Source organism: Doryrhamphus excisus, chromosome 16, assembly GCF_030265055.1.
Source record: "Doryrhamphus excisus isolate RoL2022-K1 chromosome 16, RoL_Dexc_1.0, whole genome shotgun sequence".
NCBI classification, from domain to species: domain Eukaryota; kingdom Metazoa; phylum Chordata; class Actinopteri; order Syngnathiformes; family Syngnathidae; genus Doryrhamphus; species Doryrhamphus excisus.
The window spans coordinates 11,756,489-11,772,688 of record NC_080481.1 but is presented as its reverse complement, the minus strand read 5'-3'; the positions used below and the strand labels follow the sequence as shown (position 1 = coordinate 11,772,688).

Genomic DNA, 16,200 nt, shown 5'->3' with positions numbered 1-16,200 from the left:
TTTTAAATACCATGCCATACCGCTGATTGTTTTTTTTTTTTTAATGTTTGCCTTTTAAAATATTAAATTATGAAGTGGGAAGGCAGCCTTGATTAAAATACATATCTTGTATGATTAACATTGCACACTGGACCTGCATTATTATTGTGAAAAAAAGTGATTTGTCTGTGCACAAACGCCTCAAATACTTACTTTAGCCACTAGTGAATACCTGTTGTAGGCTTTGGTTGGAGTAAAAAAAAAAGGGGGGCAGGTGATTTCTGTCTGGTAACCATAGTGAGCTGTAAGAAATTGTCAAGTTACTTTCAACAGGTCGAGTAATGATGAAGCATTCAAGTAGTTCTACAAATTAAAAGTTTTGGCAATGATTTAACTGCGCTGCTATCAGAATTCACACTGAGTGTGTTTTTAGTTTGAAAGGCAAAAGCGGAAGTTATTTTACTAATTCAAAGACACTTGACGCCGACTCCTGAGAAACTCCCAATGTTATCTCAACACAAGAAACTTCCAAGTCGTGCGATAAGTTTTCTTCCCGACGTGTCATTAGAACGGCTGTTCACCGCCGAAAGCTACCGGACTATTAATTTGGGACTGAGAGGGTATTGAATAAGTCTTCTGGGAGGTTGTCAAAACTGTACTATGCATATGCTGGAGTCCAACGGATCCGTAATGGACCTGGAGTCGGAGTTGGTGAAAATTAAAGCTCACTACTGCGGGTAAGTAGCAATACGAAATAAATCGGCAAGAAAAATAACAACATCCATTATGTTGTGGTACAGGAACAATAGTAGGACACCTGTTTAACACACAGTGGTGGCAGGCCGTGTGTAGAGGCGCTGTTATTCCCTCCCCACAATTGTTATGTGGATTCAAGGGTCGGATTACTTATAAACTTTCTTTTGAGCTTCTTCTTTTTGCTGTGTCATTGCCTGTGAGTTGCTACTTTGCTCTAAACACACACCTTACAAGCATGCTGCGGGAACTTTAGAATTGTATACAACTATATACAGTAGCATACTACTGTAGTGGAAATAAATACTATACTGTATTTCAGTTGTCATATACATCACAGATCATATTTGATGGAGTTGCCCGTCATTATTAGTGCATCATCTTTGCTTCACAATATTTTCATCACACACTCGCTGTTTTCCATATATGATTGACAGGAACCCATTGTTATATTTGTTTCAGTGATGCCATGCACTATACTTTCATCAGAGGTGCACACAAAGGAGTGAACCATCAATACAGGAAATTAAGCTGTCCCAATTCAGGAAGTGCATGTGCCATTGGTACCTCCATCAATATATTAGTATACTATTTAGTTTTTTTTCAATATAACTTAAGATATTCGTGCCAGTGGTGTTCACAGCACAGATTAGTAACCACTGCTGCAAAAGGTTGTATGGTGGACAGGTGGTTAGCATGGAGGCTACACACTCAGTAGGTCAAGAGTTCAAATCTCGTCATTCTGTCCAGAAACACCACTGAGTTCATGTATTGTAATAGATAGACAGAATGTAAAATATATATAATTATAATGTATGCTGGAGCCTATCCCAACTGTCTCTGGGCAAAAGGTGGGGTACACCATTGAATGGTTGCCAGCCAATCACAGGGCACATATAGACAAACAACCATTCAAACTCATATTCATACTTATGGACAATTTGGAGTCACCGATTAAACTAACATTCATTCATTCATTCATTCATTTTCTACCGCTTTTTCCCCACGAGGGTTGCGGGGGTTGCTGGAGCCCATCCCAGCTGTCTTTTGGGCGAGAGGCGGGGTACACCCTGGACTGGTCGCCAGCCAATCACAGGGCACATATAGACAAACAACCATTCACACTCACATTCATACCTATGGACAATTTGGAGTCACCAATTAAACTAACAATTTAACAAAAAATCTTTCCCAATCTCCTGACTGTGTGGCCAAGATGCTAACCACCAGGGTGTATCCCACCTCTCGGCCGAAGACAGCTGGGATAGGCTCCAGCATAGTACCCTAGTGAGGAGAAGCAGCATAGAAAATGGATGGATTATTGCACTGTGGTAGGAAAAGGGCATACCCGGAGAAAAGCCATGTAATGAAAGGGACAACAAGTATACTTCACACAGAGATTTGAATGTCAAGTCAATATGTTGACTTTTATTACAGTTGTTGGTATTCTGTGCAGTGCTGCTGTGTTTCTGCTGTAGTGAGTGACTCGTAGCATTCCGCTACACTGATCGGCACTGGTTGAGCTCAAAGTAAAAGAAATATTTGGATTCCAGGGATCAAAGATCCGTACAATGTAGCCCATAACATCCTTATGCATGACAAATATCTTTGAGTGCTGCACACCCTTAAATACAGTAGAGTCAACAAACAGTGCAAGGGTCATATTGTTACTCCTGCCCACCTTTTAATGGAAATTGTTAGACTTTTCCCATATCTATATAGTTCTTAAAGAGAACAGTCACCAAACTCAAGGTTCCACTGTATTCTGAATTGGTTTATTTGATATATAACTTACAGTGTCAAAAAATATATATTGCAGAATATAGAAAGGTTACTTGAAGTTTAAGCTTTGTTGGTTCTGCTCCATTCAACCAAGTGACCCAACCTTGATATAGTCCATTGTGTGTGTGTGTGTCCATATTCAGAGACATGTTGATCACAGACCTGACTTCCACTTTAACCTTCGCCGAGCTTTGCGAGGAGGTGAGAACGATGTGCTGTCTTACCAAACAACAGCCCATCACACTCAAGTGGATTGATGATGAAGGTGGGTGTGTGTGCCTCACAGGAAAATAGCGTCCATGGTTGAAAGTCACTCAGTACGTTTCCATGCTCTAAATTAGTCCAATTATTGAAATAATCTGGTTTCTCCAGTTTTCACACCTCAGCATGGCATCTCTGTTTATATCTCTAACTGTGATAATCCGCCATGGGCTGTTTCTCTCCAAAAAGGTCGCATGGTATACAGGTTTGCCCTTTTACATCACATACAGTATAAACAAAGATGCTTGCGACTCCCCAAGTTTGAAGTGATTAAGCAAACAAATTATGAATGACCTTTTCCCATCAATCAGGATTTACACGATTTAAGTGTCTTTGTATGTCTGCAGGAGACCCTTGCACCATATCATCTCAGATGGAGCTGGAGGAGGCGTTTCGTATATACAACCGAACAAAAAGATCTGGACTGCTGCTGCATGGTATGTTAGCATTCCTTTTTGTCATTTTATTAGCATCAGATATTAGCATCACACAATTTATATCCAATCTAGCTCGGGTAAAGTAAATATTCCTGTCATTCCGATGTACATCCATTGGGTGGATAAAGATGAAAGCAAATTAATCATAATCTTCTCACTCATGCTTCTTGTCTTGACACAGTCTTCCCAAGTATTCCGGAGCAGCCTGGAATGCCGTGCCCTGGAGAGGATAGTAAGTTGAACATCTCTACTTTTAGTAGCCCCTGTTATGCTGCTTGTTCATGGGAATATGGTGTATATAATATACAGTGACGTTAGGTTTTTTTTTGTCACACTTAAATGTTTAAGATCATCAAACAAATTGAAATATTAGTCATTGACAACACAACTGAACACAAAATGCAGTTTTCAAAAAAAAATATCCAAACTTACTGTGTGAAAAAGTGATCACCACCTTGTTAAAACATACCTTAATTGAGATGAATTGAGATCTATCAGTGTGGAAAAGCTTATAAAGCCACTTCTAAAGCTTTGGGACTCTAGCAAACCACAGTGAAAGCCATTATCCACAAAGGGCCAAAACATTGAACGGAGGTAAAACCTTGTGGCCGGCCAGCAACGACTCATCCAAGACGTCACAAAGACCCCACAATAGGTTAAGTGTTCATGACTCCACTATAAGACACTCGGCATTAACCTAGTAATATCATTATAGTAAATAAAGCTAGCATTATCTGGTATTGGTCACAAGTCTGTTCTCTCTGTCTCTTATACTTACAGTACATGTTGTCACTGCACTCCCTCGCTGCCCACGTGCTGTGGCAGCATGTTACACTTGTGGACTGTAATGAGTGTATGTGTGTGGGAGGGGAGCCCTGTGCACTTGGGCTGAGGCAGACCATACCTTTATCGTATGAAGAACAGACTGTGACTGTGTTTGTGGAGGTAGGGATGTGATATGGGGTAATAGAATAGAATATGCATATTGAATCAGACAAACACCCACTAAACACCCACACAGTCTGCAGGCTTGACTGCTTTGCTTGCCTCGCCTTGTGGGTAATACGTTATACGTTTGTCATGTGATTGTATATGATATATTTGTTTATGATATGAATGAGCTTGTGCCGCACGAGTGGTTAGCATGTTGCATATTCTCCCTGTGCGTGCGTGGATTTTCTCTGGGTGTTTCGGTTTCCTCCCATATTCCAAAAACATATGCATTGTCCATAGGAATGAATGTGAAAGTGAGTGTGAATGATTGTTTGTCTATATGTGTCTATATGTTTATCGTGCATTGTCCTTCACTCGTAGAGACACAGCAACGGTATGACTGACAAGAGGTCTCACTCTGTTCACCAGGTGCTGAACGAATGTACAGAGTAAACGAGAGATGAGGAAAACAGACACAGAGGCACATGGCAATATATGGAGGCCGGCAAAATTAAAGCATTAATGTGATTGATTAATTAATTTATTATCTCTAGACAGATTTTTCTAAGCCCTAATAATAATAATAATAATAATAATAATAATAATAACAACAATAATAATAATAACAATAATAAATATTATTATTGTTGTTATTATTATTATCTAGCTCCATCAATAATAATAATAATAATGATAATAATAATTATTTTTTATTTTTTATTTTTTATTTTTTATTTTTTATTTTTTATTTTTTATTTTTTATTTTTTATTTTTTATTTTTTATTTTTTATTTTTTATTTTTTATTTTTTATTTTTTATTTTTTATTTTTTATTTTTTATTTTTTATTTTTTATTTTTTATTTTTTATTTTTTATTTTTTATTTTTTATTTTTTATTTTTTATTTTTTATTTTTTATTTTTTATTTTTTATTTTTTATTTTTTATTTTTTATTTTTTATTTTTTATTTTTTATTTTATTTGATTTTTTTCTCGCATGCTCCAAAAAACTAAACTAAATTCTAGAGGAGGGTCATGGTCGATGTAGGCTTCCCTGCCTTGCACCAGATTCTCTGGCATAGCCCAAGCCCCCATTAGCCACGCCCCATACCCCCTCCCTCCTCCACCTCCTCCTCCTCCTCCCTCCCCCATGACTGTAGCTTTTTCCCACCACCCCCCCATCCCCCCCATCAGCTGTATGGCACCGCTGTCTCTCTGGGGAGGAGCTTACAGTGCTGCAGCATCGCACACAACAAGCTGGCGAGCGACCTTAAAGAGACAAATTGGGAGAGCAAGAGAAGGAAGCAGTATTCTTTATAGATTTGAGCTTTTCACGGACAAAGGCAGACATTATTTATTCTGTTTTCTTAATATCTGCCTTGCCAAAAAAACAGGGAAACGGTGCATCTTGTGCATCAAAATACAAGAGGGAATTAAGCCTCTATGAGAAAGGACGACTGTCAGCTGTGTGGTTAGAGAGAGCTGGAGTAAGCAAAGAAGAACAAGAGGGAGACAAGGAGGAAATCATCTAAAAAACGGAGCAAAAGAGGGAGGGCTTGCCACAGAGGGAAAAGGAGGGGATGTGGATGTAGCAGTGTATCGTCGCCGGTTCACCTCTATCACACACACACACACACACGCACGCGCACAGACACACACACAGACACTTAGCCTGGATAATGTGCTGAACGAGGTGGAGGGAAAAGAAGAAGACAAACCGGTGAGCAATCTATACGTATCTAGCTCCATCAATCCACCCATCTATTCCTCCAACCATCAATATTTGAAATCATTGCATCAATCCATTTAGGCTTTGAAAACAAACGACAAAAAGAGACAATGATTTCACATCACTGCCTGTGATTCTTGTTTGTCTGTGTGCATGCATGGGTGATCCTTCTCTCTCATCCATCGCTAGCATGTGTGCTAGTTTCAAACCGTTGGTGGTGTCACGCATTGCAGGCAGGGATCATGTGCATGCAACCTGCCAGCTCTGTTAGCATGGCTGTTGCTGGCTGGCTGGCTTTTCGTCCACTGTGTTCTTTCTTCACAGAGCTGCTTGTTTGGCAGTTCGCACAAGTGATTGCACCTGATGACTAGTGCGACATTGGGATGGTGTGAAAATGCATGTAAGCGTTGTGTTGATATGGCGACTACTGTATGCCGCACATACTAATGGCCTTCAATTATTGTGTCTTAGTGTCTGTGATAAAGCCACAGTGGAGGTTGTTTAAGCATACAGTGGAAGAAAAAAAAAGCATATCCCCACAACCGTCATTGAATTGGTATTGCCTTTTAAAGCTTAAATGCACCGACCCTTTTAGTATTGTGGTTGCAGTGTTGGGATTGCTAGCTGTGCAATGCGATTTCTATGTTATGATTTTTGCACTGCCAATTAAAAATGGTGAGAAGCACTTTGAAGACATCGCCTAACAAAAGAGAGATGATGTGTCTTCTTCATTCTCAGCACTGAGATTATTCTGATTACTATGTCATGTGGTATTACGTGGGTACTACTCGGTACACACTTGGTGTGATACTAGAAACAACAAGTAATTTGCTAGCACAATAGTTGAAACACAAGTAAATAACTGGTCTGTTGATGGTTTGATGAACTTTGAGGCACCGGCAATGAATGATTCTGGGCTTTTTTGTTTTTAAAATTTTTATTTTTGTATGTTTCAGTATATAACAAATACAGTGGTACAGAGCATATTTGTAATTCATTTGTTCCAGAAGATCCAACGAAAACAAAAAGCAGTTAAGGAGGGGGGACTTCACAATACTGCAGTATTGTGTCAAGTAATGATGGCTGGGTAAACAAAGAATGCTGGGAGTATCCGTCCACATCTTCATTAATTCAACTTTTCAATTCAAATTCAATTCAAAGATTCAACTCACCGAAGGGTAAATTAAGGTGTAAAATTTGTCAACTCATATAAAAACCAGGGCGTTCGAATACGGAGGTTTGACTGTATAATATCTGCGTCCTTGCTTTTACAGATGCTTATTTATTGCAGTTGTTGACTTAGAAGTGCATCATTACTGGAAATGACAAGTTTAAGAAGCATTCAGGTTAGCCTAAATGCAATAACAACTAGAGCTGGTATATTACATTACACATTATATTGATGATTTATGTATTGGGCTGCTTTGAGCTCTAGTGTATTCATATACATTTTTAGTAATATGTGAGTTTGCTTAGATATTTGATTTTTTTTCTTTCCTAAATAACTCTGACTTTATATGTATGTGAATGTTAGCTTCACATTATTGCTTAAAGGGAACCCTTTTCCACCTTTTTGACCTATTAATGAAGTTAATAAAGTTAGAATGTTGTATTCTCGTGTTAAACGATGCCAAAATTTCAGATAATGAGGTTTGCGCATTTGGAAGTGAGCCCTCAAAGAAGTTTGGGATGGCTCAAAACGCTCTGTTTGAAAAGGCGTGGTTAAACTGCCTCTTTGTGATATCACAGAAGGTAGGACTTCCTTATATGGTTCATAGTTAGGAAGCACTTTGGGCGTGTGACCAATCACAATGGAGTGGGCATGGAATAAATTAAAACAGTTTTAGTAGGAGCAAAAATCAAAGGAAATACATCCGGAATAGGTGCACATTCTGCAAAATCTAAAAAGTTTTCTGTGTGGGTTATTGTGTGTAGCTGCTCTATAGGAGACCACAACTCAATACAAAAGATCGAAAAATGAGCATCATAGGTCCCCTTAATAGAGCCCAGTAGTCATGTGTTAGAAATACGCGAAAAAGCCCTTCTAGTTTTATCACAATTTCACACCAGAACAGATATAGTACTTTGTTGAATACAACAGGATAATAACCTGCACAACCAGCCATCTGTAATAACAGTATTATGTAATATACTAAAAGGAATGAACTGCTGCATTGAAAATGTAGACAAACCATTTAGGTCGGGAAAAAAAACACTTAGAATAACAGCAACACAACTGTGTTGTTTAATATAGTTTAATATACCCATGCTAATTAGACAAGTGTTGATAAAATCATCTTTTCTTTATTATTTTTCTTAATTTAGAGCGCATCACAGGTTACAATGTCACTTGTGTGAGGATGTCACGACCTGTCACTGTGTGAGAAAAGATTTAGCGTGGGGTTATTTTGTTTTGAAACCTGTAATTACTGTCAGCTCCGGAGTAAAAAGCAATAACTGTATGTGTGATCGAAAGTGTTTTTTGGGTGTGGAGGACAGAGACTAATCAGGAGGCCAGTCCTTCACGCCTCGTAGAACTGGAGCGTCAAAGTGTCCTCCTGATGACTTACTTTATTCAGAGACATTCTAAAGAGAGATGGGGGGGGGGGGGGTGTATGGCAGTGGGCCAGTAATCAACTTCATCAAAGCCGTTGATTTTTTTAAATTATTTCATACTGTGTGTTTATGGTTTACTACTGCACATGGCTGCTTAGCCAGGTAAAAGTACTACAAAAAGTAGTAAAAGTACTTTCTGTCATTTAGGACAGACATGCATTGTTTTAGGTTGTTATTGACTACAGAGAGTTGAATATGAAAAGTTTCTTGTCCTGCAAACTGATGAGCAGCTATCCACTTTTTGATAGGTTAAAGGGGACACCAACATGTGGCTCCAGAGCTGCATGTCGCTCTTCAACCTCGTTGTTGTGGTTCCCTTCGCAATGCTCACCTCTGGGCCCACTGGTGGTGTATAGTTCCCGGTGCCCACCTGTGGGTTGTGGTCTCTCGCCAGGCTTGGGGGTTGGCACTGGTTGGGATTGTCTCTCTGCTGGACTGCCTGGGGGCTGGGTCTTGGGGGGGTCCGGCCTTGGTTTTGCTCGCCCCTATGGGACCGGTGGCTCTCTGGTGGTGGGGGCATGGCTTGGCTGTGTGAGGCGGGGTTTGCTGTGCGGTAGGAGGCAGTGATACCTGTTCACGCATACATATACACACTCTTACAGTACATGTACTTCCCAACATAACTCATCAACTTATCAATGATGTCATTATGCTGTTGATTTTATTACAGTCTACTCCAATGATACTACATGTATAACAGTGGTCATCCCTCTAGTCCAGCCATGGCTCGACCACACATGGCCGCTGATTGATAATTAAGTGGAGCAGCAGCAGGTTTAACAAGCGTATCACAGCCCCACTAGTTGGCACCCGTTACACATGGGTATTGTATTTATGAGTATTGTACTCTGTTAAAACTTTTAAAGGCTCCAGCATACCAACATGACCCTAGTGAGTATAAGAAGCATAGAAAATGGATGGATGGATAACATGTTTTGCAGCTCCAGGCTATTTTTCGTCTGTGGGCGAGGGGGCAAAATGGCTCTTTGGATTGTGAAGGTTGCCGACCATTAGACAATTTAATTGATGACAAGAATGCTGACCAAGTAATAACTATATAAGCTTATTATTTTTGGTATATCTCTGAACAGAGGGCTTGTGCATCATAATCTGAATAGCATTCTTAGATTATGTATTTACCATAAATGCGGAAGTGAGAGAGTGGGCTCCAGAGCAACAGTACAGGGTGGTAATGTGCTGCTTTCTGAGCTGACAGAGGTGACATGATCAATGCAGAGATAGGCAGTGGTAACTGCTGGAAGCTGAGCATGAATGTTACGTAATAGGTAGAGCACTCAGTCGAGCGTAAACCTCCACCAAAGCAGAATATAATGCCTTATAGTAATAGATTCTTCCCTCTATTATAATATCAGTTTTGCATTGTTTCATTAATTTTTTTACGGCTTATCTTGGTCAGTGTTATTGGAAAATCGGAGCTCATCACATTTGATTTTGGGCTTACAGTTCCACAAATTAAATCGGTGTAAGCAGCAGACAATCAATCGTCCTTTGCATATGCATGCTTAATTTCAACATGAAAATGAGTTATAAACATGGTTGGAATTGAAAAGCCATACTATATCAGCAGTTATTTGCAGTCACCACTAATGAGACCTGATGAGCGTGCTCCCATAGTCCACACCCAGTCAACACACCTCTCGACTCACAAGCCTCTCCAGCTCCAGAAATAGCATTAGTGCTTTTGTAAGGTGTCAGTCCTCCCTGCTGCACTGCAGCACACCCACATATTTGCCTTACCGCTGCTGATGACGCCGATTACTGAGTCGCTGGGAATCCTGCTAACACAATAGCCAAAATCATTACACACAAACACAAGTTCTTACGTGAATAACTATAGCATTATACTTGCTTTTGTGAGCTAATTTTGTTGTCACTATTATATTTGTCCAAACAAAGGTATCTTAAGTTGTACCAGGCATTTACATGAACAAGAAACTGAAGAAACAAGGGTGGTTCCAATATTGTTTTCCATGGCTGATTGTATTGCCACAAACATGTAGTATTGCTTCATTGTTGGAATAGGTTTGACCTTTCTTTTTTTCTGTGGCATCATTACCTTCACCTCTACTTGCCATCATATGAAGTGGCAGAATTCAAGACATTATCCGTATCATGATACACCTATGTAGAGCAGGGGTCTCAGCCACGCGGCCCGCGGGCCAAATGTGGCCCGCAGGACACTAGTTTGAGGCCCCCGCCTTGAAAATAATAATAAAGTTTAATGTTAGTGCGGCCCGCGCAAGTTTGATATGGATGCTGTATGGTATCATGTACCCAGAAAAAATTATTACGTTTGATTAATGTTCATGTTAAAGGTTGAATAACTGTTAATAGTTATCCTCTCTATCCGTGTGGAAGTGGTAAGTTTTTGGCTATTTAAGTTTAAAGGAAATAACTTGAAGGCTACCGTTTAGGTCGCTAGCTCTCTAGTTTGCGAGTTAGCATGTGTCTCAAGACCCTGCAGTTTCGCAATATGTTGTAAATAAAAAGAGTATAAATGTGACTATAGTCGTGTTTTGTCATATCTACAGGGCTCTAATAATGCTTTGTTCATTTTAATCTGAAAAAAATAATTTGTCTACCCACCAACTATATGTGGTTTCTTAAGTTTTTATTATTTGCCGTTTTATTGTTATTATTATTATTATATTTATTTATTACTGATTGATTGATTTTCTTTATTCTTGATTTGTTTATTTATTTTTCAACTTATTTTGTGCAGAAAAATAAAAATTAAGATATTTGAGTGGAATGTGGAATGGAATGTTTTATCAGAGCTTTTATTGTACAAAATCGGAACCAAAGCACTGAAAAAGTTTGTATATTTTTCAGTTTTTAATATATGCGTTTTTTTTTTTTTGGAAAACCTGTTGCGGCCCAGCCTTGCCCAGACCCTAGCTCCAGTGGCCCCCAGGTAAATTGAGTTTGAGACCCCTGATGTAGAGTCTGTGGATTTTGTCTCCACATCCTGAAATGGTGACATTTTCTCTCAAGATTAGTGCCAACTGTCTGACTACAGCCTCTGACTATTTTGCCACCTGTAAAGCTTTGAGTCTGTCAATGGCTGCTTTGTTATAAAGGCTTTGACTGTGGCACAGCAGAGCGCCATTGTTCTATTCCTAACACTCTGTGGTTTGTGTATTCACCAGAGTGAACCAATTGGAAATGATAGAGGTACACTATTTATGACACGATATGTGTTTTTACAAAAGCTGACCTTTATCTGGGCTATATCTCGCAAAACAATTTCCTTTCATTCTGAGATATAAACTAATTACAGAGTAAAAAAGCAATTCGAATGCACTGATGTTAGTTATGCAATTTCTATGTATTTTCTATATATATGCTAAATTTACCAGCTCAACAGGGAGCACAAGTCATGTGCTGAAAGATACAGCCATCCCATCAGTCGACATCCCAATGAGAGCTAACATTGTAAATGATTGTTTTCATTATACCGTACTGTTATTTTGTCCATGAAACATTTAGCACTCGTGCTACATGATACCACTATGAGAATGCTTTAGTGTTTCCACTATAGCTGGATCTGCCAAGCACCTAGCAACATTATTCTCTGCCTGGGTGGGGGTGGGGGTGGGGGGGGTGTTCTCGGACTGTTCTCTCCCGATCCCGAGTTTAGAAGACTCTTACTGGTTCTGAATGTCTTCCATTCACGCAAGTTGGAGGCGACTATGCTCATTGTGACCTTCAAAAAAGCTAACTTTTTTTTTCCTCTACCTTTCCTCGGAATTTTGCCCTCGAGACAATCCTGTCTTGGAGGTCTACAGACAATTCCTTTAACTTCATGCTTGGTTGGTGCTCTGACATGCACTGTCAAATGTGAGACCTTATACTATACTATGTACTATGTACTATGATTTCAGATTTATGGACATGTGAACTAAGCGTTAAATGGAAAGGTTTTGTATCTACTGATTCCCGTCCTGAGAAGAAAGTGTGTATTGTATGTGTGACATCACAGATAATGCTGATGCCTAAAATCGAGGTTCTCACTTGTAGGTTGATTACCCTGCAGGGGTTTTAGGCAGTGTATTGTAAACATGTAGAAGTATATACTGATTTGAACAAAACCAGATGGTTATTTTTTTGGAGTTCTTGTTGCTTGGCAACAAGTTCTGTCCTTTTGTTTGAGCTTGGTAATAGCCAGCCATATGAGGCATTAATTGCATCAACAACTTCCACAAATTACAGTACATCACCTGACAAATATACAGCACTTGTGAAATTGTGTGGAAAGTTTACTACTTTACTTTTTGTATTTACATTATTGTCTTTGAGAAGACAAAGCAAACAAGCAAATATCAGGCAGAAGTGGTCGGAGTTTCAGATTCCTGACCAGTAAGAGCAAAAGATGGTAGCAAAATAATAATAATAATAATAAAAAAAGAGCAAAATAATAACGTTGCTTGGACATATTGAATAATAAGTGCAAGCAGTAACAGTTTAATTTATCAGTGTCCTAAGTCTGTTTATTTTGTCTAAGTAAGCGATTGTCTGTGTAGCATTATAGAGTGTGCATAAAGGGAGCACCGATGTTTGGAGTTGCTAATAGCCTTTTCCATCACAATCGTTGGATCTACCTGAGTTATTTTAAACACAGGCAGTCCCGCAAAAAAAAAATATTTAATGACCAAATTTACACAACTGATGTTGTGTCAAGATTGTCTGCACTCAGTAAAACACAGACCTACATTACCGCTTACAGGTTAAGTCAGGGGTCTCCAACCAGTAGCTACTGCTAGCTCCTAACCACTTTTCAAGTAGCTCTCCAAAGGATTTATTCATTTATTATCAACTCCTATACCGACAAAATTAAAAAGTGGGGTTCGGCAGTAGTCCGGAAGTCATCAGGAATGTGACAGCGGAGTGGATGTGCTTGGAGGCGGGCTGTAGGTGGACTGTTTTGGAAAACCAAGGAATTAAAGCTGGAATATGTGCAGATTCTGAAAGATTTAGAAAGCTTTCTGTTATTGTGTGTAACTGCTCTATCGAAGTCCACAACTCAATACACCAAATTCATTTCTAATCGTAGTTTTTTTTTTGATTTTTAAACCAACCATAAAAATTCATGCACATAAAAATTAAAAAATTACTGCAGCTTTTGGTTTATGACTGCTTGACAATAGGTGTCAGCTTTCAGGTCAACAGACTTTGTGGAGCATGGCCTCCCCTTTTTTTCTATTTTAACTAACTGGGTTGGAACTAAAGCTTTAAGTAAAATGACTGGTGTGTTTGTATTCAGGTCATATCAGTGGCCCGATAAAGAATCCTTCTACTTGACAATTCTCTTTTAGCTTGTGCTGTACTTCTTTGTACAGTAAAAAAGCTTTTAGAACAAGATCATTTTGCATAGAAACCATCTCTTGTTATACAACCACCCTTTGTGGTCAGCTCTATGGATAGCAGTTTATTTATTGCATATAGGCTTTTCTTTTTTTTTTCACCCCTGACACATCTGATGGGGTTGCCCGTGCTGTGGCAGCCTCTCAGGGAACAGCTTATGAGCTTACTCTGTCTACAATATGAAGCTCTTCCATTGAACAGCTCAACTCCCTTGTATGGAATAATCCTAAAACTGTGCACCCATTCTTTTTCACTTTACATTGTGCAGCAGGCTAAAAATACAGTATTGTCTTACACGCTGGAGCTGTCATTGATTCTACATTAGTAAGTTCAGGATGCTTTATAGGTGTGTAGGAATCCATTTGGAATTAATCATGATCAGAAAAAACATTGAATTACACTAATCAGGGTCACTGTGAGACATAACATGGTGTTGTGAAATGAAACAGCTATACTCCTCATTAGCGTAATGGTTGTGTTGGAGCCTATCCCAGCCGACTGTAAGACTCTTATACCCTTGATTGTTTGCCAGTCAATCACAGGGCACATGTACATAAACCAACCATTCACATTCACACCTATGGACAATTTTCCAGTTAGCGTACCATGCATGTTTTCGGCAGTACACAGAGAAAACCCATGCAAGATCCATGCATTTTCGATGCCGCTTATCCTCAGTAGGGTTGCAGAGGTATGCTGGAGCTTATCCCAATTGACTTTGGGCGAGAGGCTGGGTACACACTGGATTGGTCGCCACCCAATCACAGGGCACATATAGCCAAACAACCATTCACACATGTGGAGAAATTACTATCCATTCATATATTTTTCACTTTTTCACACCACCGTATTGCAGAACTTTACATTTAGACCTCATCTCTAACCCTCCTGTATTCTAATGTCTTCATTTTAAGCTTGTTTTTGTTCCAAGCCGACATAATACATACAGTATGTTGTTCTTTTTCCATGGAATTCCTTGTTGAAAATAAGTAGGGAAGTCAGTTATGCTTTATCTCTGTTTCTCCCAGTGGAAAACTTTTTTTCTTTTTTTTCTACTCCCTATTCATAATGTACAATGTTGCCTTAGTCACGGTGTTGATTCGTTTGAAATGGTCGATACTGGTGCCTGTAGCTGGGATATAGAGTCTGTTCCTGTTTGCCACTGTAATAACAAAAAGGTTAAAGGTTACATTGATAAAGCTATCGGTCCAGCCTAGAAAACAGCTTCCACACAGTCATTGTAAAGGAATGCAGAAAATGCTTGCTCAAACTCCCTGATGTTGTAACGCTAGCGAGAGAAATGAGTCCAAGACGGTGTTTTGCTAGGAAAGGAGGGGGGGGCTCGGCGAGTATAATAAGCAAAACCTTTATGGAGAGGGAAAGAGTTTCCTGTCATGTTTTATACCAACATTTCATCAAGAATTCTGTCAAGTCTAATTTATTCCTATTGAAATATAAGCTTGTGTATTTAGGATTTGGACTAGTATTACAAGCACCAACAATACCATGCATTTGCTCTGCTACATAACCTGTTCAGGGTCACATGGAGAATGGGGTCTTTCCAACCTGACTTAAGGGGCAGAGTGGGGGTACACCTAAAACTGATTACCGGTGACCAAAACAAAGAAGTGGTACATACAGTGCCACTTGTGGAGCTTTTTCTGTTATTATTTAGTACAGTGGAATCACATAGCTGCTATTGCTGATGTTTGGATAGGTTGGATAACTGACGATCAAAAGAATAGCTTGTACACTGTAATTACAGTATGTTGTAATTTATGACTCAAATGTCGCAACCTGCTAATACAAACACGATCTATTATTGGACCGAATGTATTTGAATGTTGGAGCATTTTTGAGAACAATGGACATTGAAATATTGTGTTCCACCATAAAATTATGGGGTGAAACATAGGCTTCTTTTGTAAGGACACTATAAAGCACATCAAAATCAGTGTTCGCATAGCATGGAGCACAAATGAGTCCATAGTTGTCACTGCTAAAGCGTGTCTATCAGCTAGGATGTGATCCAATCAATGGATGCAGCTCTGGCTCTAAAAATAGTCCTGCATGTTTCATTTGTGTGAAATGCCTTGACTTTGTCACCTCTTCTGAACCTATGCCATCTTGTGGACAATATTATGCAACTGCAATGTGGGAACATTCAGGGAGTGTCATTTGATTGTGTCATGAATGAAAAGAAACGAGGAAGTGGATGGTAGCGACAGTGAGGTGAAGAGGAAGACAGGATGATGATGGAAGGAGGAGTGCAGGAAAGCACCATTGCATCCAGTGCATCTTCCGAGATGCTGCTTTTTTATTTTTTAA

The 16,200-nt window shown here is 39.3% G+C and overlaps 1 protein-coding gene across 2 annotated transcripts in view; it reads left to right on the top strand.

The window, feature by feature from the left end:
• Positions 1-469: 469 nt before the first annotated feature.
• prkcz (protein kinase C, zeta) overlaps positions 470-16,200 on the top strand; it is a 55,419-nt gene continuing 39,688 nt past the window's right edge. The window contains exons 1-4 of one of the 2 annotated variants that reach the window (XM_058052313.1): positions 470-716; positions 2,658-2,779; positions 3,123-3,212; positions 3,394-3,444. In XM_058052313.1, the coding sequence (XP_057908296.1) occupies positions 640-716; positions 2,658-2,779; positions 3,123-3,212; positions 3,394-3,444 (340 nt within the window). In that variant the 5' untranslated portion in view covers positions 470-639. The remainder of the gene's footprint in view (positions 717-2,657; positions 2,780-3,122; positions 3,213-3,393; positions 3,445-16,200) is intronic. The other variant, XM_058052314.1, reaches the window with a different exon arrangement.